The sequence below is a fragment of the Pempheris klunzingeri genome, chromosome 19 (assembly GCF_042242105.1).
Source record: "Pempheris klunzingeri isolate RE-2024b chromosome 19, fPemKlu1.hap1, whole genome shotgun sequence".
In the NCBI taxonomy this organism is placed as follows: Eukaryota; Metazoa; Chordata; class Actinopteri; order Acropomatiformes; family Pempheridae; genus Pempheris; species Pempheris klunzingeri.
In genome coordinates, this window is record NC_092030.1 from 15173880 (window position 1) to 15198169 (window position 24290).

A 24290-nucleotide genomic window follows, 5' to 3' on the forward strand; every position below is an offset into this window, starting at 1 on the left:
CCTAACGCTGGCCTCAGGGCAAAGTATCCTAAAACCCTAATTTTCACATGCTGAATCACTTTGCTGCCTAACATTGTAAAGAATGCTCCCATTGATATACAGTATGTTATGACAATGTCTCTCTCACTTACCTTGTACTATAGCAAAATAGTATATCACAAATTGTGTTCAGAATTTCAGAATTACAGACTAGGATCACAGCTGAGTCGTATCTTGGGCAGCTTTTGGATGCGAACAGAGTGGCCTATAAAACCAGCAGACAGCTAAGTGTTTGGCTGTGTATGGGAGACAGTGTAGTCTATTCTGTTTGAAGAAGACTTGGATATCTTTCTCTGGAGAGCACTGTGCTGTTTGCCTTATCAAAGCTGCAATCTGTCAGATATTCTGCTCTTCACTCTGCTGCTGCCTTTTTTCTGGTCCATTTTTAGCAACAACTTCCTTATGCATATTTCTTATGTTTCCAAGCTACAAGAAATAAATGGGAAGATTTGTTGGTGAATTTAGCATTTTTTTGATTGACCATTTAGCAAGGAAATCTTTACTTCATGTTGTAACCAGTGTACCTGTTGAAAAAGGATATGGACAGCAGAAATGGTGTTATGGACTTAAGTGGGTCATTTCATTAATGAAGAGAGCCTATAGGGCATATTTACCAGGGATGTTTTAAGATAAGTTGCTTTAGTCATATTTAATGATAGACAATAGAATTTTAAAGAAGATATTTAGTGGTACTACAAGAAACTAAACCACATTCAAATACTTAGAAAGCAGTGAGAAGGTTGCAGGCAGTGGAATGGGTTGGGGTTTGAGAGATCATGTGAATGGACGAAGGGATGGACAGTGGTAAGTAGTATATGTTTGGGGAGCCAGTTGGCACTGGAGGGCAGCATGGGGTTGTAACAGGAGGTGGTGGAGCCATTTGTAGTCACATGACTGACAAGCAACCCACTGTCACCTCGGAAACCAGGAGCACCGTCCTCTCTTAACCAATCATGTCAGGAATGTTGGCCGTCACTCGGCTCAGGCTATTTCTGCTGTCTGTCGCTAGTGCTTGGTAGTCCTAAGAGTCTGGTATACAGAGATCCTTCTTTTTTTTTTTTTTCTCTCCCTCACCCTTTCTGTGTTTAGCCTCCACTCAGCCATTCCTTTGAGTGCGTAGTGTAAAGTTGTCAGCTCTTTTGCAGTAGCAGTTTAGTTTTTGTGGTGTGACTTATTTCCTCTGTACAGTTTACTGTTGGAAGGAAAGTTGTGGAAGAGACTCGGAGAGGGTGGGAGGGAGGGAGGGGTAAAGAGAGTGGAAGAAAAAAAGGGGGGGATCAGTCATCTATCCAGCCAAAGAAGAGAGGTGGGCGACACTAAGAGACTGAGACGGGAGCCAAAGGAGAGAACCAAACAGCCAGTCGGACAGAAAGTGTGAGGGAACGGGAGCTGTGGGACGTGAGGTGAAAATGGCACAACGTCTGCGTTTGTACTTTGGCTCAGGCCGCAGTAACACAGCCCCAGAGATTCTGGAAGGAGACTCCGAGGAGCAGCAGGGAGACAATGATGTGGTCACGCCGCTCCACATGCAGCCGCCTCCGATATCGAGGTCTTCTCACGAGCCAGCTGTGCAGCCTGTCCCACCAAGAGCTTTTGGATCGCGATCTGAGTCTTCACTTAAACGCAGCTCCTCCATGTTCATACCTCAGCTCACAGCCTACTCTGAACCGCGGCCCACCAAGAGCTCCTCCATGCACATCTCCCTCCAGCGCTCTAATGGATCGAGTAATGGAGATTCCCATGGTCATGATGATGTCCCACCACCCTGCTACACTCCCCCTGGACCTGCGCCTGCCTATACTGAACCACAGATCCAGACCGATGTTCCGCGACAGCCGCCTCCTCCATACTGCAGCCCAGATTCTTTAAACTCACAAGTTTTTTTGGCAGAGCCAAACCTGCCCAAACGCAGGGTCTTTAATATTGGTTCAAATGGCCACACTGTGCATAGCAGAGGCCAACCTGGTATCAGTGTTGGTGGTATTTGTATCCAGAGGAACTCTCTTGACGGATCTGACATACAGCATTTCAGAATCCTCCCTTATGGTGGTACTGGCTGGTCTGTCCAGCAGCCAAGCTTGGGCCAGTGCTCTGTTGCTGATGGTGGAACACAGAGGCTAGTGTTTCAGCTCCAGCAAAATCAGAACCAGGATCAGAGCCAAGGCAGGCAACAGGCTGCTGCATCCCAGGAAGAATGCACAGATGTTGGCTTTGCTAGTTCAAGAGGTAGCCGTATGGTGCGTTACCCAAGAATTCGACTGGAGAGACGTTCGTCTCATCAGAGGCTGTTGCTGGAGAATCAGCACCAGAAAACTGGTCCAGATAGCCAGGCTATAGAGGAAAACCAAACGGACACAGAGACACAGAGAATGGAAGCGAGAAATGGCTGTACATTCAAAATCAGTGGTGATACCTCCAGAAGGCAGCCTCATTTCAAGATATATTTTACCCCAGGCGGAGGTGGAGATCAGGATGTTAGCTTTGGCAATGATTCGGCGAGGAATAATCCCAAGGTAAAGATTACTGGAAAGCTTTAGAGGAGTGTTAGCCTGTCTCTAAAAGGTTTGGTGAAAAAGCATGAAATGGAAAAAGATTTTTTAAATATTATAATGACATTTGACAGTGGCATTTCCAAGGTTTTGATGACAAAAGTAATTAGCTCAACACATGATAGCTTGTATGTAGCTTAGCCAGAAGAGGGGGAGGCATTTAGTAGGACCATGACAAATGAGAATCAGGTCAAAATGTATGTTGCCTATATCATGCAAACTTTCACATATTACTATTTCACATCAAATTTGCGCAATTGCTAGTATTTCACTTATTTCACTCACTGACTCCTGAGTCCAGATGAGGTGAGATTTGTTTGGTGCGGGAAGAGGGTGGTAACATTCTGGGAAGTGGAAAGTCCACAGACACGATTGCTGAGCTAAATCACACACACTGGCTTTGTTTCACTTCACAACCACAGGCATTTGAAATTTTACACACATCGGCCAATTCAGTCATGAAAAGAAAACAGGAAGAGGCTTATGGATGAATGGATAATTTCTCCCCATACACTTGTTGCCTTCTGTTTCACAGAAATGTGACACTTAAGTTTAGTAATACCCTTAACTGCAGCCAGTGCTCTTTGAGAGTTGGCTGTTTCTATCTTTAGTCTGTTTCAAGCAGGGTTGTTGATTTTGAGAGCAGTCAGGCGGCATGTCTTCTTTGGCTCTAGGCTGGTATGGATCCATATCCTTGCAGCTGCTCCATGAGTGATTAAGAACTAAGATGTTGTTATGTCCCAAATGACAATCAAGAAATTCAATAAGACGTGCAGTGGAAGCAAGCAAACTTGTGGGCAGATGATAATGAGTATGAGGAGAAAGAGAGACAGATTGTTGATCATGGCACCTAAGAGATCTAGATTGACGAAACAGTAGCATGAATTCCAATATGACTGAACAGACTATCTAGTTTAGGACCACACACAAAAGTGCCCTGAATCAGAATTGTAAAGATCTGTTAGACTGCACCTTTATAATTGTTTCTATGGCTGACTTCCTAAATGGTTTGGTGTAACAAATCACCTGACGCATCAGGTTAAGACTGTGTAAGAATTGGTAAAATATTCCCGGGTTTGTCAGTCATGAGGTCAGAGACCTGAGGCTCGATTAGACCTATGATGTGATTGCCTTGCTGTTGCTTGCTGTTCTCCATTAAATCTACATTTAGAATATATTTTAGTCATAGTTTTGACAACACTTAAGTTATAATGCATTTTAGATGCCTTCTCCTTTCTCTTTTTTAAGACACGTGGTGTTGTGTTACCTCAGGGCATACCAGTTCTCATGCAACAAGGAAATCCTCATTTAGACCATAATGACAGGTCTTCCCCAACTGGTAGCCTAGAGTTGGAGTGCCCCTTCTTAAATCCCTGGAATACTATGAGTGTGTGTTTTTTATTTAGGTGTGTGTGTGTGTGTGTGTGTTTGTGCACACGCCAGTCTGCAGACAGCTATGCCACCGTGCCATGCCCTCGTTACAGCCCTGCCCCGATGCCCCCAGTTGCCATTCACAAAGAGCTCTTGCAAGCCGCTCGGTTTGCTATATTTACCTGAGACGGGATTGTGGATGGATGGAGGGCTCTCTTTTTATTTTAGTCCAGGAGCATGTGAGAGGGGTTCACATTGCTATTGTTGTGATGGGCTTTTCTCTGTCAGCTCTGATCTCTCAGTTGCATGGCATTGTAATTCAGATGTGTCAGCACGGAGCCTGTTGAGTAGGTGAGACAACCTTTTCACACTTCAGTGCCAGCCTGGACTTGTTCCAAGTTTCTGTATATCACAAACTCTGTTTGTCTGTTAACCACTTCTTCGCGTAGCTTCATGGCAATTCAGCACAGCTACAGTTAGCATTGCCAATTCTTCGTTTGCTTTTATTGTAAGCTGTTTTTCCCTCCCTAATAGCTTGTGGTATAACTCGTGGTATCCAGGCATGCTGATAGTTGTAGTTAATTGGTTCAGGTCCAGTTCAGGTGAATGAAATTTCACTTGTGATGCTCACAGCCTTGAAGAATGATATAGTTTCTGGAAAGGAATGTTGTTCCATTTTCTTTTTAGTACTCTGAGCTCCACAAATGAAATTGCATTCCCCTCCATTGTATTATTGTGGCAGAAATCTGAGATGGATATATCTTCATCCAACTAGAAGTATGTGAGTATCTAGTACGATCTGGGTGAACTGACCTGTTTTGTGTTTTACTGCTTTCCTTGTATTCAAGCTAGCTTTATAATCTCCCTCATGCCTCTTTAGCTCTTTGTCTCTCCTCCTACTTGTGGTCGTGAATGGCACCCTCCCTCCCCGAGTGTAACCTGGCCCTGGGAGGCAGCTGCAGGCTCAACTGTGACCCTTTGATGACTCTGCAATTATATCCCCCTGCATACACATACCCACAGCTTAAAATGCTTGTTATTGTTACGGACAGAAAAAACAGCCCATGTGTCCCACATGGGTCATGGGACACATGACTGTGGCTACGTGGGTCCTGTGGGATACTGCCATTACCACTGACTATTTCAACCGACATTGCCACTAGTTTGTATAGGTTCAAGCATGGTGATGATTAAATGCCCATAGTGACTCATCAATGCTAAAAGTCTTGGCTGGTTAGAGATTCCTTTGTAACCATGTTCTGAAAGTGCTTTATAAATAACGTTTAGAATTACAGTAAATGTTGCAAAGAAAAAAACAAATTCACATTGTAGCTTACAGATCAACACATGTAATAGAGTGGAATATGACACTGTCACACACATGCTTTGGTCCAGGTTGCTTTTGTATTGTTCTCTCCTAGTTCAAATGAAGCTTGCGATTCACTGTTTTTAGTTGCTTAGGAGTTATGCAAGCAATAAATAGATGAATTTTGTAGTTTGTTTAGGAAAATGAAAGCACATACTGCTGTAGTTTACACTGTGTGTGTGTGTGTGTGTGTGTGTGTGTGTGTGTGTGTGTGTGTGTGTGTGTGTGTGTGTGTGTGTGTGTGTGTGTGTGTGTGTGTGTGTGTGTGTGTGTGTGTGTGTGTGTGTGTGTGTGTGTGTGTGTGTGTGTGTGTGTGTGTGTGTGTTGGAGAGAGAGAGAGAGAGATCTATTCACAAGTGTCTGAGCTATTAATGTACAGGCACGTAAACAGAGTGTTTATGTGACTAATTTGTAACCTTTCATCATTGAATTCCAGATTTGTTAACTATGGCAGGAGCCCAGTATACTCGCATCCCAGTACTGCTTTTACTTTTTCCTTCTGATAATCAGAATAAACCAGTGCTAAATTCCTTAATTGAGAGGTAGCCTTCAACTGACAACAGTTGGTTAAAATTTTTGACACTATGGCAACAACACTATAATGCATTGTTTCAACTCAGCCTTTCCTGTCAAACCTGTGTCTACAAACAAGCATCATTGTTAGTTAATGCCTGTTGTCTAAATCAGTTGTGTCCCACACACAGGCTACTTCCAAGAATGGCCTTTTCCATCTCACACAGGTAATCACTGCTCCCAATGGGGTCTGCTGCTGTGCAGCTCAATTATCCGTCAATCTACCCCTTTTCCTCTCAGTCTCCATTAATTATGACAAAGGACGGACAAATCTACGGGCTGAGACACAAACCTTCCCTGGTTCTGCCCCTGGTCACCTCTATCCATCTCTCCCTCTGTCTGGCTGACTTGGCTTCATTCTGGTGGCAGTGGATGTTATTTTTCCTTGCTGGGTTCACGGGTTCTTCTCCTATGAAATGATACCAAAGGCCTGTCCATAAATAAGACCCTAGACTGAGCCTTCTGCCTGAGCAGTGGAAATCTGCTTGGGAGAGAAGATAAAAGCATCGTTGCCTGATAAGCCACTACAAACTATAGCAAATACTATATGATCATTTCAGTAATGTGGAAGAAATTTCTCAAAGACAAAAGCACTTGTCTGTTCTGTAAAAATCTGTGATTTTCAGAAAAACGGGTTTATTTCTGGATGAGGCTGTTCCATAAAGTTACAATCTTTGACTCTTTTGCTTTGTGACAAATATACACAAAATACTGCTGGACCTTCTGGTGCATTAGGTATTTCACCTCAATTCAACATTGTGGTTTTCCCCTCTCTTCCCCTGCTGGTGACTCGGTATTCCCCCGACACACTCAAAAAGCTGCTACTTCTAAAATTAAGCTGCTGAAGGTGACCTCCTTGTTTTCTTTCCTAGACCAGAGATGATTTCCTGGGACAAGTTGATGTTCCCCTCAGTCATTTGCCGGTGAGTTATTCTTCACTCTCATTATATTTATATTTTGTATTTACTCTTCACTTCATTATATTTATTGTGTGTGTGTGGCCAGCCTGACTGTTATAACACTGTTTTGAATACTCAGCTGTTTCTTATCTTCAATTTTTGCTCTGCCTGATTAACCTCTGTAAAGGTCAGACTCTCAGTGTGTGTGTGTGTGTATGTGTGTCTGTGTCTTGAGTGTGAGAAAGTGCAAGCCACACAAGTAGCGTGTTGTTGTGATCAAATAGCACACTCCTTGTGAGAAATGGGAAGCGGGCTGAATGTAAACAGGAGTGACTGTCCTGAGGGCGGTCTACCCTTAGAACCAATGGAAAAAGCTACACTTTCAAATTCACACACTAACATGCACTCGCTTGGAAACTGGACTGCTGGAAGATAACAATAACATGCAAAACCAGTGTCTGTTGCTTGGCGGTTGTTACAGTTTAGGTTTCATGTAAGTGAACAGGACCTGAAACTCAAACAAATACACATCCTCAACTGAGTTGAGAGCTGTGCTGTCAGTTGTGGTTGTGGCTCTCTGAGGTTCTTACTTAGTTGTGAACCTTAAAAGCATATCAGTAAAAGGTGTTGGAGTTAATTATTAATGTCCTATCTGGCTCCCATAGGTCCAGGAAATTAGCTGCAGTTAAAAGCCAAAGCTGAGTCATGTTGAGAGATTAAGCCAATGAATGTGATAGAGAATGCTTAGTCCTGATGTCCTGATGTAGCCAATGCTGAAAGTCTTATTTTAGCCATTAAACAAATTCGCTGAGCATGAATAAGCTACTTCAGTGCTTATATAGATGGTGTGATCTGCGTTTTTATATATGTTTTGATTTGATTCATCACTTATACGCATGACTACATATTGGAGGAATTGCAGTCTTACTCATAGTGACTGGACATTACTTCAGTCATCACTTTTCTTTCTATTCTAGCTTTTCTGAGGTACTCCTTTTTTACTTTTCATTCATTAGTCACGTCAGCCTTGCTGACTCATCTGAGGCAATCAGGTAGCTACGTTTGCATTGTGGAAGCTCGAGTTACTTAAAAACAGTTTCATGCATCATACAGCATGAAACCTTGGGCCTGCTCATGTATTTAGCTCTGTTTTTCATGAGTAACACATAACATAATGGACACGTTGCTTTAGTCTACATGTTGGATAGAGAGGGTACACGTTGCTTTTTAGTTGGATGCATTATTCACAAAACTTGATCAATTCTTAATGTCTAAGATGTTAAAAAGACACTTAGATCCCAACAGCTTCATCACATCACATTTTTTCCATTACAAAACTTGCATTCAAGATTGCACTTTTTATATGGAAACTGACAGTCTGATTCAGTGGTAAATTACAAAACAGTCTGTGGTGAGCGGCCACAGTGGACTGGTTTGGCCCAGTCAGAGAGCAGTGCTGTGGATTACAAAAGTCCTTTCTGGAGTTAGGTATGTAACAGGAGAAGCTCACTATTGCATAATGGTCCTGGGATGTCTTTACAGAGGGTTACACTCGTGCTGCAAACTCATGACTCTGATGTTTTGTTACTGTCTAACGTGTATTTGCTTATGTGTTCAATTAATTATTATCAACAAACGCCACCTCTGATTTTGCAGACAGAGGATCCAGCTATGGAGCGTCCCTACACATTTAAAGACTTCCTCTTACGGCCCAGAAGGTAAGTTTCTACCAGATGTGACAAAAGTAATGACAAGTAAACAGTAACTTTTGTTGGTTAAATTGTGTCTAGTTTGCCCCCATTAGCAAGTGGAATAGACAGTGACATATTAAACTCACAGTGAATTTAATCAGGGTTTATAGCACTATGCAGACTGGTCTCGTGTCTCCAGATAGCAGGAAATTCATGTGACGGTCAGTTGAACACTGAAGGTGAAAGATCATCTGGTGCTAATAGGCAGTTTGGAAACTCCCCTGCATGTCTAAGCCTTAGCCTACGAGGGGTTCTGAGGGCACAGGCCACCTGGTTTTGATGTGCTGTTTTAAGGTGGGTCCATTTTTACTGGTGTTATCTTTCTAGTCACAAGTCCAGGGTGAAGGGTTACCTGCGTCTTAAGATGGCGTATCTGCCCAAACAAGGAGGCCACGAGGAGGAGTCTGGAGAGATGAGGGAGGAGGCTGAGGTAAGGCCTTGGCTACTGTTGGTGAATTTGTTTTAACTGCTGACTTAGCATTACCAAAGACATCTTTTTTCACCATCTTCTTCTTAATAACCTGAAGCCAAACCGGATTCTTCTTTCATTCCTTCCTCCCACACAAAGAAAGCACAGTTTTAAGCGTAAAGATGAAAGTGAGTTTCTCATTTTGGACCAATAGAAATGTGTTTTTGCTGAGAGTGAGAGGAGAAAAAAATGGATGGAAAGGATCTTCTTTTTATTCTTTTCTTTAAGAATTCGGCCAGCATCTTGCTGCCAGAATCTGTCGAAAGTGTTTTCCAGGTCAGGGTATGGAAAAACCATTTAAAATACTGTCTGTTATTTGAAGAAATAGGAGCCTCTCCTCTTTTATTTTATGTGTGTAAATTTCAGACAGTGAAAAGCTTCACAGATAAGGTGACATTTAGCAGCCAAAGTATGAAGACTTCAGTGCCACTCAGTTAACCTCCATTCACTGTGAAAAATCCCTCATTTACACTCCTTTTTCTTTACCTCTGTACACTGAACTTTAAAATGAAACATTTTATGCCAGCTTAGTTTTTTCATGGTTATTTCTCTGCCACCCTATCTCAAAAGAGAGTTCAAATGTATCAATGCTTGTACGTATTGATTCACATTAGCTCAGATCCCATGGTTGGACATATCTCACCCAGCTGGCAGCTTGTCTGCCAAAAATAAACACCAGTAAATGTTAACAAAAACGTTTTAAACCACAAAACAGCACTCCGAACCAGCCACAGGTGAATCCAACATCTTTAATGTATTTCCATGCTTTAATCCCCTCTTAAATCGTGCAGTTTGCTGAAGTTCGTGCGTGTCTGAAAGCTGTCTGCTCACTGGGATATCTGTGACCATGGGATCTTTGGCCTGAGCTACCACTGAGTTACTCATACTACCTTGTGTCAAAAAATCTGAACTTTCTCTTTCAGGGATGGGATGAATCTGCGGACTCAGGCTCCCAGCGACCCCAACAGCTGCTGCCGCCACTGCCCCCAGGCTGGGAAGAGAAGGTGGACAACCTGGGACGCACCTACTATGTCAACCACAACAACCGCTCCACACAGTGGAAACGGCCCTCCAATGTGTATGTGATGACCAATGTGATGACCTTATTTGTGTTTTTTTGTTTCAGAATATTTATTTTTTTTCATTTTCTTAACCCATTTTACATTTTGCACACTGCTGGTGACAAACCCAGGCCAAGAAATAGTACTGGACCTAACTCACACTAAAATCACAATATATCCTTCATACACTTTTTACAGATTAAACAAACAACATATGACACTAATTAGTGAGTTTAGCAGGTCTTGATCTTCTCATTTAATTCTTGAAAGGAGACTGAATAAGAAATGTTCTATTCCCATTAGACACAACAATAGCCTCTTTGCTCTTAATGAGCCTGTACAAATTAGGACAAGCAATAGACTGAAATTTGCTAAATCGGCTATTTTACCAATAATAGTTTTCAGTCATTTCCTAATCCTTGTCAAGAATTTAACTGTAATACTATGAAACATATCAATAGCCTTTTGGCATTTTCATATAGCAGTTATCCTGGATTAATCTAATATTAGCATTAATTCTCTGACTTACTATCACCTTCTGTTGTAAGAAATCCCTTGTTCTCCTTCAGGGATGTGATTTCAGAGACTGAGAGTGACAATCAACAGCGGCAGATCCATCAGGAAGCACACCGTGTTTTCCGTTCGAGACGCCACATCAGTGAGGACCTAGAGAACGAGCACCTGGAGCCCAGGGAGCTGGACAATGTGAGAGAGCATAGTACACTCATGCATACAGCACATGCATACTGAGCCACAGCTGTCTCCAGTCATAAAATGTTATTGTTTCGTGGTTGTGTCTCCTTGTTGCTCCTGCAGTCCTGGGAGCTCATCACGGAAGAGGATCCTAACGACAGCATGGCCCAGTCCCTGCCTGGCCCCTCTTCCGTCTTGACACCACAGCACCCGCCGACACCTGTCACCCAGGAGTTCTCTGAAGATTTAAGTCTGAGGCTCTCACTCACTCCCGATACCAATGGCGAAGTGCCAGGGACCAGCTCTGCTCTGGTGAGACTTCAACACTGCAGTTTTCAGTAGTAAACCCAAAGCACTGCATATTTAAATGACCTAATGGTATAAATGTAAGCAATCACATTTATTTCAAGGCAGCTTTTTTTGTCAGACATTAGAGTAACAGGCAGTGCTAGCAATAAAGGTTTTCCTTCCTCTTTTCCCGACTACTTTTTTTTTTTAACAGAGCCAGCTGTCAAACAGACTCCGATCCTCAAGTATGACGGATGGCGTCAGTGATCAGGCCCAGGCTCCTCCTCTTATGGTACATGTTTCTGATCCCCCTACATTTTCCCCCAAATTGTACTCTTTCTTCCTTTCCTCCTCCTTTTTCTTTGTTATATTGCTTCTAGCACAGTGAACATCCTTTTCTTTGTTCTGTGAATGCCTTAAGCAGGCAGGCATTGTTGTTCTATTTGCCTCCGATCTGTCCTGCATGTCTCAGTACTTTGGGTGCACAACACATCAAATCACCATCAAATCACCTTCTTTGCTCTGATATTTCCACTTGTTCACACTAGGCAGGCGTTGCTTCCTCCTCACCTTTCCTTCCTGCTCTCTATGCTTCTTCGATTTTACCGTTTGTTCCTTTCTTTTTGCCTCTTTTGGATTACCACTTTTCTTCCTCCCCCTCCTCTCCCACTACTACTCTCTGCTCTTTGTGATTCACTTGCAGCTCTGTTTAATGTATTGTAGAAGTGTTGGATTTACAGCTGTGTGCCAGCAGAATGACCATTCCAGTAGAAACCATTTGGCAAGTAAGATTAAGGACCGCACCGCATCAGATCAGACATTCCCCTGAGAGTCCTGAGTCATAGCATCAGTGGAGAGTCAGCTTAACAAAACTGTCACAAGATGTGAGTCAGATGTTTGCCACATTGCTGAGTCACAGCAGTGAGCTTGGCTTTGTCAAGGCAGGGAAAAGTGGTTGTTGCTTATGTCAGCCTTTCCCTTGAATGACACATCTCTAAGGACTGGACAATGGTGGCTCTTTAAGAGGCCATCAGAGGGAAAATATAATCAGCATGTGTATGATCAGTTTTGATGATACAGTGATGCAATTCCTAATGATATGAACTGTGTATGTAGGTGAATGGCTGCTGTTCGTACTAACCAATGCACATGAGATTGCCTCTTGGATAAAGGAAGCCTTCACTTGTAAGCAGAAGTTAATCTTAGAGGATAAAACTGGTATTATTTTATGTTACGTATTGTCATCAAACCTCATAAAAAGACCACAACCAACAATGTTTTACACTCCTCTGACATTCAGACGAAAATGTATCAGAAATATTTGGTTTCATTTTTTAAAGGGCTTATTAATTTCCTAAAACAATGGGGCGCTGTAGATTTTTAGCAAACATTACTCAAACAGGAGGAAACAGGGTATTTGTTTGGGACAATTTTCAGCCGCAGATTAATATACATTTGGTGCTCTGGTGAGTATTTAAAGAAGCAGGATGGTGTATGACTGATTCAAAATGAATTACAGTGGCTGTTTTCATATTGAAGGAACAGGTCAGCTAGTACAACAGTGTGGATCGCTGATGTGTTTTTAATAGTAACCTGGCTTTTGCTACACAGACTATACTTGCAAATGCAATCAATTCATTGTCGGTTTTGGTCTTTGGATTTCTCTGTAATAATAAAAAATATAGAATATCACCACACATATCTGACAATAGTAGGCTGTGCATTGGCTCTAATTTGAAAATGGCCAAATACAGATCTGGCAATGTATTGCCACATGTATTTTTGCTTTATTTTATGATTCAGACATTAAGAAATAACAGGTGCTGTAATTCTTGACTCTATTTATAAGGCTGTTTACTGTTTTAGGGTTGATAGTGACTACTGCCAGCTGAACAGCACTGATATTGTCATCTCATTTGTCTTTTGGATTGCTTGGATGAAACTACAATTTCTATTTTTATTTTTTTTTATCTGCACTTGATCGTTTTTCTTACAATTTATGTCTGAGATTCATACTTTTTTTGTGAACTGCCTTTGAACTTTCGGTAATTCACTTGCACTGCTCCTAACAATTTTCAGGATACAGAACTGTTTCCTCTGACTGGTGTGAGTGGTTGAGATTAAAGATGCTGAACTACAAGGAAATGCAAGCCTGATATCTTCTGTGGCCCAGACTGTCTTGATTTTGTTTCCTTGTCTGTCTTAATTTTAAAGCTGATTTACTTTACTCAAAAGATACTCACGGCACACTGCTATAAATTTTCTTAACCTACATGTTATATAATCACGTCAACCAATCACAACTGCAGGGACTTTCCAAATTAATTATCCTCCTGCTACCTGTCACCCTCATGATTCACATGCTTCAGTGGGTGTCCACTCTTTTTTTAAAATTCACAGCCAACACACTTTCTCACCGTGGCCCATAATTGCAACAATCTCCTCCTATTCTGTCACTCCTCACCTTCTTTGAGAATTAATTCCCCCCTTTGTCCACTCACTCAAGTTTTTCCTCACTCAACCTTCACTACTGCCCAAACACTCTCCTTTACCACTACTTCCACCGTAGCAATGAAAACATAACGTATTGTGAACTAAAGATCATCTTCCCCTGTTGTTTACCACCAGCAGGGTTCCCAGACCAGAAGAACAAGAGCTCAAACAGTCTCAGGTGGTGAGGAGCCCATGGTAATATCTCAGTCTATATACAGTTTGAATCCCATCAGTTGTACACCTCTTAATTACCACCAGAAAACTCTATATGTCCCCTGATTAGTTTAGTGAATCCCTTGTTAATAAAAACCCACAATTGTGTTGAAAGGACTAGTCATTACTCCAACAGGAATTATCCTCTATTTACAAACCTTTTCATATAATATGACTCGTTTCCGTTACACATAATGCATAAATAATGGTACAGCAAATGGTCTGAAATGGACAGAAGATGTTTGTGTTTCAAGATTCATTAAAATTTGTTCTTTAAAACAATCAGCCTATGAAGCCATCCCCAACCAAATGATTCCCTCTTTATTTAGTTCTCTTATGGGTCATGTTATGATGTGCTGATGTATTTATGTAGATCAGCAGTTGTCCCAAAGTTTTGTTGTATTTGGTATACAGTGTGTTTGTATACAAGTGTTGTCTTGTGATTTTGCAACCTGGTGGTCAATAATAAGTAATCTGTTAAGCCATTGATAACAAGCCGTAAAGCAGCATTATAAAATGCATCCAATAGGAATCTCCTAATTAAGTCTCTTTGGCCCTGATCCTGATCCGAGTCCTTTTAGTATTGTGTATCAAACAATCCTTTTTTAATATTTACTCACAGTAAATGTCGATAAAATAAACACATTGACAAAACAGCTATAGACTACTACATCTTCGAGGGGTGTTATCTTTGCGCAGTCATATCTAAAATATCACCGCAGTTTGGTTGACTATTCCAGTTGTCTGTATTCTCCAAATGGTTAATAGTTCACTCAGCAAAGTAGTAATAATCCACATGTGGTGTTTATTTTAGAACTGCTCTGTTTCACTGTTTGATGTGTGTGAAGGCTGATGTCACACACAGTCACTGACTTTTCCATCAGTTGGAAATCTTCTTTTGTCACGTTGTTCCTAAATTGTTTCTGTCACTGTCCTGTGCACCTGAAACAGGACTTAAAAACTTTTGTTGTTCTTGATGTTGAAGGGAAAAAAGCGTGGTATTTTTGAATAACTCTTGAATAACTTCACTTTATTGAAAACATCAGTTTCTATCTATTCTAACAGTGATTTTTGTCTTGACTCTCTTTCCCTGCAGAATCATTTAAAAATATGAAAAGATTCCCCACACATGCCCCTACGCATATCAGCCTACTGATTAGTTGTCTTTGCTGTGCTCTCTCTCCACACTTGGCCAGTCTCCCACGGCAACCGCTTACACCTTGACCACCCCTGGCCTGCCCCCTGGATGGGAGGAGAGGAAGGACGGCAAAGGAAGAACTTATTACGTCAACCATAACAACCGCACCACTACCTGGACTAGGCCAATTGTGCAGGTACAGCAGGTCTGAAGGCTGGCTGGACACTATGCATGGGACTGGACCTTACCATGGCCCCTCCTAGGCCTGTGTGTCGGACCTCTTCCTCTATTCCCCATGTGTTTCTCCTCTGTAGCCATAAAGAATGATGGAAAGAGACACAGCTTTGCAACCTCAATGTCTCTTTGTCTGTCTTTCTCTCCAGTTTCCTATTCTCTGCAACTTTATTGTATGTCTTTCTTCTCTTGTCTAGCATTTTGTTTGATACTCTGGATGAAGTGCAACTCTGTATTGGTCATGCCTTTCCAAACCCCTGGCATGGAACTGCAACCACCACTTTTCCCTCCCTTTTCTCATTTGTACCCTGTTTTTCCACGTGTCCTCCCTCGTCTTTTGTCTGCAAATGAGGCCGCTCCACATAGCCTGAGCTCAGGGACAGACTGCTACATGGGTGGTGCTACATCTGGGTGTATGCTTAATGCTTATGTCTGTCCTCTTTGAAATCCACCCTTTCATTTCTGCTTCTATCAGAACACTGTTGGTTGAATTTATCTGTTCATCTGTTGTCTTTCATCACATAGTGTCTTCATTCTCTGATTCTCACCTGTTTTTGTTATTACTTGGAAGGAGAGGACACTGCCAAACGATTTACATAACGATTTCATAGCATTGCTTTGTCTTTGGTACTTAATTGTGGCCCATTGTAAATGTGGGGTTACCCATTGTACCAGCCACTTGGGTTAGGGTTACCAGTAACACTAACTTTCATTTCCCCTGTCTTCTAGTCGGATGCATAATCTTAATCACTGATAATTATATTTCAAGCGACACAAATGATTGTCTTCTTGGGCCTATATGACCCATGCTTTTTGACATTTTAGGAACTTGTTTCCTTGAGAGAAAAGCTTGCATCCAGACATCTCCGTTGGCAGACAAACATGTCGGACAGCATGGCTTATGATGAGAACGATGTTTTCACTGCTTGCCTTATTCCAACCCCACTTAACTTCAAAAGTGCTATTCTTACTGACAGCTGACTGAAGACGGAGCCAGCACCTCAGCAGCAGCGGCAGCAGCAGCAGCAGCAGCAGCAGCACCAGGAGGAGCCTCGGCCCTGGCACCCGCATCCACCCCCTCCTCCTCTTCCAATGCCTCCAACAACCACCTCCATGAGCCCCAAGTCCGACGACCTCGTAGCCTCAGCTCCCCTACTGTCACCCTTTCCACCCCCTTGGAGGTGAGAATTAGCCACCTATACCGCCCCGCTCCACCATACCCACATTCTTTTCCTCCTTTCACTCCCCAAGGACTACTTATTTTTGTTTCCTCTTCGATCTTTACCCTTCCACGCTTTCTTGTCATACGATTCTTCATTGTATCACCCTTTCCATCCTTTAGAAGATGAGCCATTGCTGATCCTCATCAGCCGATCCTCAATTTCCTTTGCACCATCCTAAAATGATCTCTTCTTCTTTCAGGTTAACTCTGCCTTGATGCAGCATTTCTCTCTTTTGATGCTTGCCGCCCCTTAATGGAATGCTAATCTCATTATTTATTGGTTCTCTTTTCTTTTCTTCTTTTTATCTGTCCATGGAGGATGGTTTTCTCTCTTCATACTGCTCTTTTTTTCCATCTTCACTACCAAATGAGCCAATGAAAACTGCTCTATGTTAACCAATGATTAGTCACATGAAATGGTCTGAGCTTTACTTTACTGGCTATGTTATTCATAAATATGACTTTGTTCTGACCAATATGCACTCTTGGCACAGTCAGCATTTGAGTCTGCAGCACAGTGCAGCATTTACAGTATCTGAATGAAGCTGGTTTGGTAAATGTAAGATTGTATATTAAGTTTTTGCTGAGTGAATACATGATTTGAATTGATAACAGGCCCCAAATGACGGTTTAATTTGCTTAAGCAAACCTGGATCAATGATATTGATGCTGGAAATCTCATTAAATCCAGAGGCCATTTAAGTAATTCAAAGGCAACCACTAAATCGATTTAAAAATTGTGTGGGTTGATGTTTAGGGAAGCATTTGAAGATTAACTTACACAACTTTGCATCCTTTGTGACTGCCTTAAAACAACATTGAGTTGAGAAGTTTTTTGTTTTGTTTTTTTTAAAAATGTCTAATACTCACTGCCCATGTAAGACACAACCACTGCATATTTCATCCCTCTTTATCTTTATAAGTGCTACACAATGTCCTGCATCTATTCATATATGAGCTTCCACAGTCAACATTTGCAAAGATCTGGATATCAGAGAGTAGACATTAGTTGCTGCTGTGCCTTCGTCTGATGTATCAACACAAAAAAAACCCAGAAAATGTAAAAATATGTTCACACTAACTTTTCTTAGCATTCAGGGCTAACTCTAACACCTCATGTAGTATAAGTTGTATACCTGCAGCTGTTCTACTGTAATGTCCTTCTAGCCGACAGATATCTAAATGAAAGTAAGCCATGGGGGAAGCAGGCATCAGTGGAGAGCTTTTACTGTGAAGCTCCCACTGTATGTTGTATATTTGTGACTCAGCCCTTGAAGCAGACAGATAAAATATTTGCATTGTTTGACTAAATATCATAATCACAGATCTTAAATAATCTAAATGTGAATGACTAGTACTATCATAGTGTAGCATCACAGAGTAATTCGTAATCATTCCAAAGCATGTTATCATTACCCTTGTCCTGGCTGTATTCACCACAGTGTAGAACACTGTGTTTTTCATGAAGCCAGTTTTCCTACTCATTGGTTACAGGGTTTAATAATCAGACAGTGAAGGTGGTTAATATGTTAGCCACATGAGCCCAAAGGTAATCTTTTAAGTAAGTTTTGACTTGAGCAGGCAAGCTTTTGGAAGCTGTGACAATCTACAAATAATATGGATAATTACAATCAAGTTCTGAAACTTTGTCATCTATCAGACTGTATGCTGGGTGTGTGTGTGTGTTGTGTTTGTTATGTGTTTGGAAATGCTCTTGCCATTGCAGCTTAAAGCAGCTGATAGTCACATTTTAGAAAATTTGTTAAACATTTGAGTTAGTTTATGCATCGTCTGTGCACATTTCTCATCATTACTGCAAAATGCATTTAAACTTTTAAATTGATTTAAAACTTTAGATTATAATGCATGGGTATAAATACGCCACACCACACAAGTTGGCTAATTAAGATTATCACAGTGTATAGATATAGACAGGTAAAAACAGTGGTCTCTTTTTGACCTCCTACTTCATTTAATGACTTTACACTGTGGTGAAGATCCTTTGCAACTACCAAGGGAACAGGCCTTAAGGAGGTTTAATTAAGGTGTGTCTGTGTGTTAACAAGACGTTGTAGAAGTGAAAGGAAGTGAAACACTCAGAGCACAATGTTGTAATTACAAATTTCAAATGAGGTGGGAGGTCTGTGGATTAATTAATGCAGTCTTTAAGCTTGTCAAAATCAAATCAGTCAGTGATAATTGCTGCTGAAAGAGTAAGTGGTGTGGGCACACTCATTCGCTGGAGCAACTTTGGTCTGTTTAAGTGTAGCTTTTAAGATGCCAGAAATAGGTTTCGTGAATAGCGGTTTTCTTATAGCTTTGACAAAGGTCTCCTTGTTGTACAGTTGCACCTCAGAGGGAATCAGTAAAATCTGAAGTCTGAAGAACTTATCAAACATTCATGCATTTACTGTTGACATTTTGAGTGACAATTTGACAGGACGACAAGGTACCCAGCATGGAAGCTGATTAACTCCATCCCTGTTTGTAGAATTTAACCCTGGCTTTCTCAGAATGATATTGTGGTGACGGTGTTGATGGGTTTCCCTAGATATCTTCTAATCTTATTCAGTTTTCTAGCAGAATACCAAGGCAACTCTTGGAAGACTGGTTTCCGTCCTTGTTATCGCTCATTTCGAGGGATCAGTGATGATTTGTTTCATGCTGGCAGTCATCCATATTCAGTTACTACCTTTTAGTCGAAGAGAAGTGATATTACGCCTCATTTGTTTATTTTTCGATTTTGGTTCCAGGGAGCCAACAACATCCAGGTGCGAAGGGCTGTAAAGGACACGTTCTCCAACCCGCAGTCTCCACAGCCGTCTCCCTACAGCTCCCCCAAGTCACAGCACAAGACGCAGCAGAGCTTCCTACCCCCAGGGTGGGAGATGAGGATAGCCCCCAATGGACGGCCTTTCTTCATTGACCACAACAGCAGAGTCACCACCTGGGTGAGCTAACAGAGTGACTAAATTGTACTTTAGGCTAAAACATATATAGAATATTAGAAGAGGCCAGAATTAGTCTGTCATTTCCTACTTTCTCCGAACGTTTCCAGGTAACAACTATGTTACCTATTTGGTGCTAATATATTACAGGGAAAATAAGATACACTTTTCAATTCCAGTGAATTGCTTGCACAACCTCACGGTACAGCAGGTCCACGCTATCGACAAACGTACAATAAAGAATTTCTGAAGATGTGTAAAATTTCCAAAAATCAGTGAGTAATGAACTAGTATTTACTCGGGTTTAACAGGGAAATCCCTCTCAAAATCAACAGCTAGGGAGAAACTCGGCACAAACAACATACATCTTTGGTTTTATTTTCCTTAATTCCTCCTTCCTTAATAAATAATTAATTCCAGTTTACATAGTTTTTCTTTCTAGGAAACGTATTGAGACCCTAAAATATAGTTTTAGTAAATGAAGCTTTAAAATTGATGAAGCAGTTTATACTTTTTGGTTCTGGCTGCTTTGACAGTTTGAGGCTTCAGACAGTAAGAATCTAGGGCAGTGGTTAATGTTGATCTTCTGGGATCTTTTAGTGACATCTGGTGGTGTAAAGTCAATTTCACGCTCACGCTTTTTTTTTCTCTTCAATCTGATTTGGAATAATTCATATGCATCTTCCTTCCCTCCCTTCCTCTCTCTTTTGACAACCAGGAGGATCCCAGGTTGAAATATCCAGTCCATATGAGGAATAAGAACTCAATGGAGCCAGGCGACCTTGGTCCTCTTCCTGTAAGTACAGTCACAATTAGACCGACTGCATATTTAATCTTTTGCCCACAAAGCACATTAACAACAACATCATTGATCCCAATAAATGCTTAGCTTTCTTTACTCATTCACAAGTGCCATCACCAAGATGCACTTTATTATGTGTGCTAAATCAATCTATTGAGATCACCACAACTATGTAACCAGTTTCCTAAGCTAAACTTTGAGTGAGAAAAGGTATTTATTCAGCTTGTTCCACCATCAGTGCCTTTTTGTTGTGGTTTTTGTCTATAGGTTCTCTTAAAAAGCTTAACTCACTGGTCCGTGTTTAAATTTGAACTATGCTGATGTGGCTTTTGCAGTTAAAGATGAGACATGATCATGTGAACAGACTGTATTAGACATTTCCTTTTTAGTCCTGCTAGAAAAGAGGGAGAATGTTACTGGCAAGGATGAGAAAGCGGAGTGTGGGGGCTGTGATAATCCCTAATTAGGAGGTGAAGACTGTCTGTCACCTGCTCTATTATCTGTTTGACAAAGACAAACTCTCAACAAGTGGGCCAAATGATACCGTAGGTAGCTGTTGAATAATCAGAGCTTCATTGGTTTGTACATCTCACAGGCTTGTGTGGTGTGTGCATGTGTGTGTGTTCTCTCTCTCTCCTTCTTTCTCTTTCTCTTTTCTCTCCGTTCTGGTGGATCTAATGTATACTACTTCTTCTACACCTGGCCATGTCTGTTTGGCAGAACCTACCAGAGGAGGTTGGTTGGTGCCTCCCTCCCTCTGCCTGCCTACCTGTCTGGTCCGATCCGATCTGGTCAAATGCCTGCAGACAGCCTTGCGCTTTCATTTTTTTTTTTTTCCTCTCTCTGTCTCTCTCTCTGTCTCTGCCTGTCTGTCTCTCTGTCTCTCTCTCACTCAATCCTTCCTCTTTCTCATGACCGGCATGAATGGACTGTACCTCTCCCTTCCTTTTCATCAGTATTTTACACCACTTCCTCTCTCTGCGCGCCTTCCCTGCACCACCACCACCCCTCTGTCAACGATTTAACATTTGGAGCTCTCCAATATTCTCCTGGGATCCCTCAGACTGCTCCACGTCTGCGTTCCTGTATCAGTGTCTGGGGCACAGATAGACGAGATGGGAAAGAGGAATGAGGCAAGATCCACAGGGCATTTTGTTTAGAGAGAGAAGGAGAATGAAGAAGAAGGGCTGACGGAGGAGAACATGGTTGAATAAGGGGCAGAGGGAGGGATGAAGCTTTCAAGAGAAGCAAAAGGAGCTACATGTATGTTAGAGGAAGGAACTGGCTGTTTGCTGCATGTATTATCAACTTCTCAATCTAGTCTCTTCACTCAAGTAGTAGCAGTGTACTTAGAGACACACACACTGTAGGTACACCCTGTTTCACAGATTGTCAGACTCAGCCCCTGTCCCTACCCCCTTGACTCTCAATCTACTGTGATTTTTTTTTTTTTCGATTGCCTGACTGCTGGTGCTGTATGAATGTGTGTGGCCTGTGACACTGTACTGAGTGATCACCGTGTCAGTGGTGGTGTACTGGTTTGAACTAGTAGTGGTGATTAACCTTCATGTTGTGGTCGTATCCCTGCCTTGCTGATGACTCAGACATGACTCAAATAGGAGAGAAAATCCTTTCAGTTCCTTTGTGGTGTTTGATTGAGCTTGTCTCGCCTGCAGTGCTGGGCTGTCAGTGTTTGGACCATTTAATGGTCAATAAAGTTCAATCAAATATAGATTAAAAAAGGAAAAAAAAAGTGAATGGATTTAAATTACTATTTGAGCATGGCCTGTTTAATTGTGCTATCTAAGAGTGAATGGGCCTCTTTTTCTCACTCTTCCTCTCTTTTTTTTTTTTTTAGCCTGGATGGGAAGAAAGAGTTCATTCAGATGGACGCACCTTCTACATTGACCACAGTAAGACATCATCTGCCTACTTTCTATCTCCCCCATGCTTGTATTTGGTCATGTGTCTTAGTTTCAAGCCTTTTTCTTAGTTACCTTTTATACTGTCTAGTGGTTATAGTTCAGTCACAGATTTTTCAGTGTCAGGGATAGTAAAGCACCTCCTCTATTACAGCAGAAACTCAGTTGACAGGCCATCCTTTTTTAAAATGTTTTGTATGATGGCCTGATGTAGTGAAATAGCCGAGGTTTGAAATGTGTTCTTGATTGATGTGTTCATTTTTTTCTTGGAGTAATTGTTTAGTTTATAAATTGCCCTTTACATTTCTCAGGGCCAAAGGCGGCGTGTTCAGATGACTATTTTTGTCTGACTCAGAGTCCACACATCCAAAGATATTCAATTTACAATGATTTTAGAACAGAAAAAAGCTGGAAACAAGCAAATGTTTGGATTTTTGCCTAATAAATGATCAGATTTAGGTCTTATTATTTCCTAAAGTGTGTTTGTTTGATACAGATACAAAGAACACACAGTGGGAGGACCCTCGTCTGCAGAGTCCAGCTATCACAGGACCCGTGAGTAGTTTCCTCTTAACTGCCCCATTACTACAAAGAGTCTCTGCCGCAGCAGTGTTGCAACACGGAAACAAGTTCTTCTTTTAACGTTGTGGCTCTGTCTGTCGGCCACAATCACCAACACCAATGTACAACAAAGATGAATCACTTTGTTACTGCTGTTATCACCGAACATGCCAACACCTTTGTGCTATTCTGTGTACCACTTCAGATATCGTTCTCTCATTGCCAGCTCCCCTCACAAGTTACACTCTATGTAGTTTTTGGTGTTAAACAAGAAATAGAAGCATATTTAGTTTTCCCGTTACAACTTGTCCACCACAAGTCACATGTTTATAAGAACATCGATCGAATATTGGAGTTTTTGACCATTTCTTGAGTCCCGTGTGCATTGTTTGTTGCCTGTGCAGGCTGTCCCCTATTCCAGAGAATTCAAGCAGAAATACGACTACTTCAGGAAGAAATTAAAGAAACCGGTAAGAATTGATTTTTAAAGTACATATCTTTGTCTTTTCCAGTTCTTGTTTTGCATAACCAAAGTTACATGTGGTCAAAACTTCACAGCTTCTCCTTGCAGAAAAAGGCAGTCTAATTTGTTTCCATTGGTTGTCTGTGATTATGCTTGATTGCAACTTTCGTCACGCTGTCTTGACACTGCCTGAGTTTGACATTTTTATTGCATGTTAAATATTCATTGAATCATTTCACATTTTTTCTATGATTAACACTTGGTAAAAGTGCAGAATTATTAAGGTTATTGTCTGTGTTTAGTTGTTGTGTTGTCTCCTGATGCTGGAATCTAATCTTGCATGAGCATACTGATATTTTGGCTTTTATATGTCAATCTTGTGTTAGGGGATGTTTAAAGTCAACAAGCATGATTAACATACTGAGGGTTATGTCTTTGTTTTCACACAGCAAACACATTTCTTTATTAGATGTACTAATAGGCTTTGCCATCCCTCTAGAAACTAATCAACCACTTTGACTTTTTCTCATTTTTCTATTATCTTCCACTTTACCCGAACCAATTAAAATGTAATTTAATTTTGCCTGTATTCAGCACATTATTGTTTTTCATTTATTCCAGGCTGACATCCCCAATCGATTTGAGATGAAGTTACACAGGAACAACATCTTCGAAGAGTCATACCGTCGAATCATGTCCCTAAAGAGGCCTGATGTTCTGAAGGCACGGCTTTGGATTGAGTTTGAATCAGAGAAAGGATTGGACTATGGTGGCGTGGCCAGAGAGTGGTTCTTCCTCTTATCTAAGGAGATGTTCAACCCTTACTACGGCCTGTTTGAATACTCTGCCACGTAAGTCTGCGCTTGTTCATGTGAGTTTGCTGTAGATTTACAGAGCTGCCTGTAACTGATGAGAGAGGATTAAACCCTTGAGGCATTTAGCAGGATATGACATAGGAACCATGCTATGTGGGCATGGACAAAGCTTTCTCCGCTCGTATATTTATTTGGCTTTTTTTCTCAAAGCTTAGCAAGGGGCAGAGCTGCCCTATTGTTTCCCTGTAAGGCTTGTTAAGTTTCCTTTAACTTTGATTAACTTTTCCTGTCATTCAAAAAGCCATCCTGGACCAAACGTTTCCCACATACAGTACATGTTAAGACAATTAAAGTGCCGTATCTTGTTATTTTCTTGGCACCATTGTTAATAGATGTTGACTCATTTGAGTCTTTCTCGTT

The 24290-nt window shown here is 41.4% G+C and overlaps 1 protein-coding gene across 5 annotated transcripts in view; it reads left to right on the plus strand.

The window, feature by feature from the left end:
- Positions 1–24290, plus strand: part of nedd4l (NEDD4 like E3 ubiquitin protein ligase) — a 40047-nt gene that overhangs the window by 10330 nt on the left and 5427 nt on the right. For 2 of the 5 annotated variants that reach the window (XM_070849965.1, XM_070849966.1), the window contains exons 6-22: positions 6030–6065; positions 6771–6821; positions 8454–8515; positions 8876–8978; positions 9941–10095; positions 10648–10783; positions 10895–11083; positions 11274–11351; positions 13688–13747; positions 14962–15099; positions 16115–16318; positions 19113–19310; positions 20026–20103; positions 21968–22022; positions 22528–22586; positions 22997–23062; positions 23677–23906. In XM_070849965.1, coding sequence (XP_070706066.1) covers positions 6030–6065; positions 6771–6821; positions 8454–8515; positions 8876–8978; positions 9941–10095; positions 10648–10783; positions 10895–11083; positions 11274–11351; positions 13688–13747; positions 14962–15099; positions 16115–16318; positions 19113–19310; positions 20026–20103; positions 21968–22022; positions 22528–22586; positions 22997–23062; positions 23677–23906 — 1898 coding nt within the window. Of the gene's footprint in view, positions 1–4723; positions 4741–6029; positions 6066–6770; positions 6822–8453; positions 8516–8875; positions 8979–9940; positions 10096–10647; positions 10784–10894; positions 11084–11273; positions 11352–13687; positions 13748–14961; positions 15100–16114; positions 16319–19112; positions 19311–20025; positions 20104–21967; positions 22023–22527; positions 22587–22996; positions 23063–23676; positions 23907–24290 lie in introns of those variants that run through there. The other 3 variants (XM_070849967.1, XM_070849970.1, XM_070849971.1) reach the window with 2 other exon arrangements.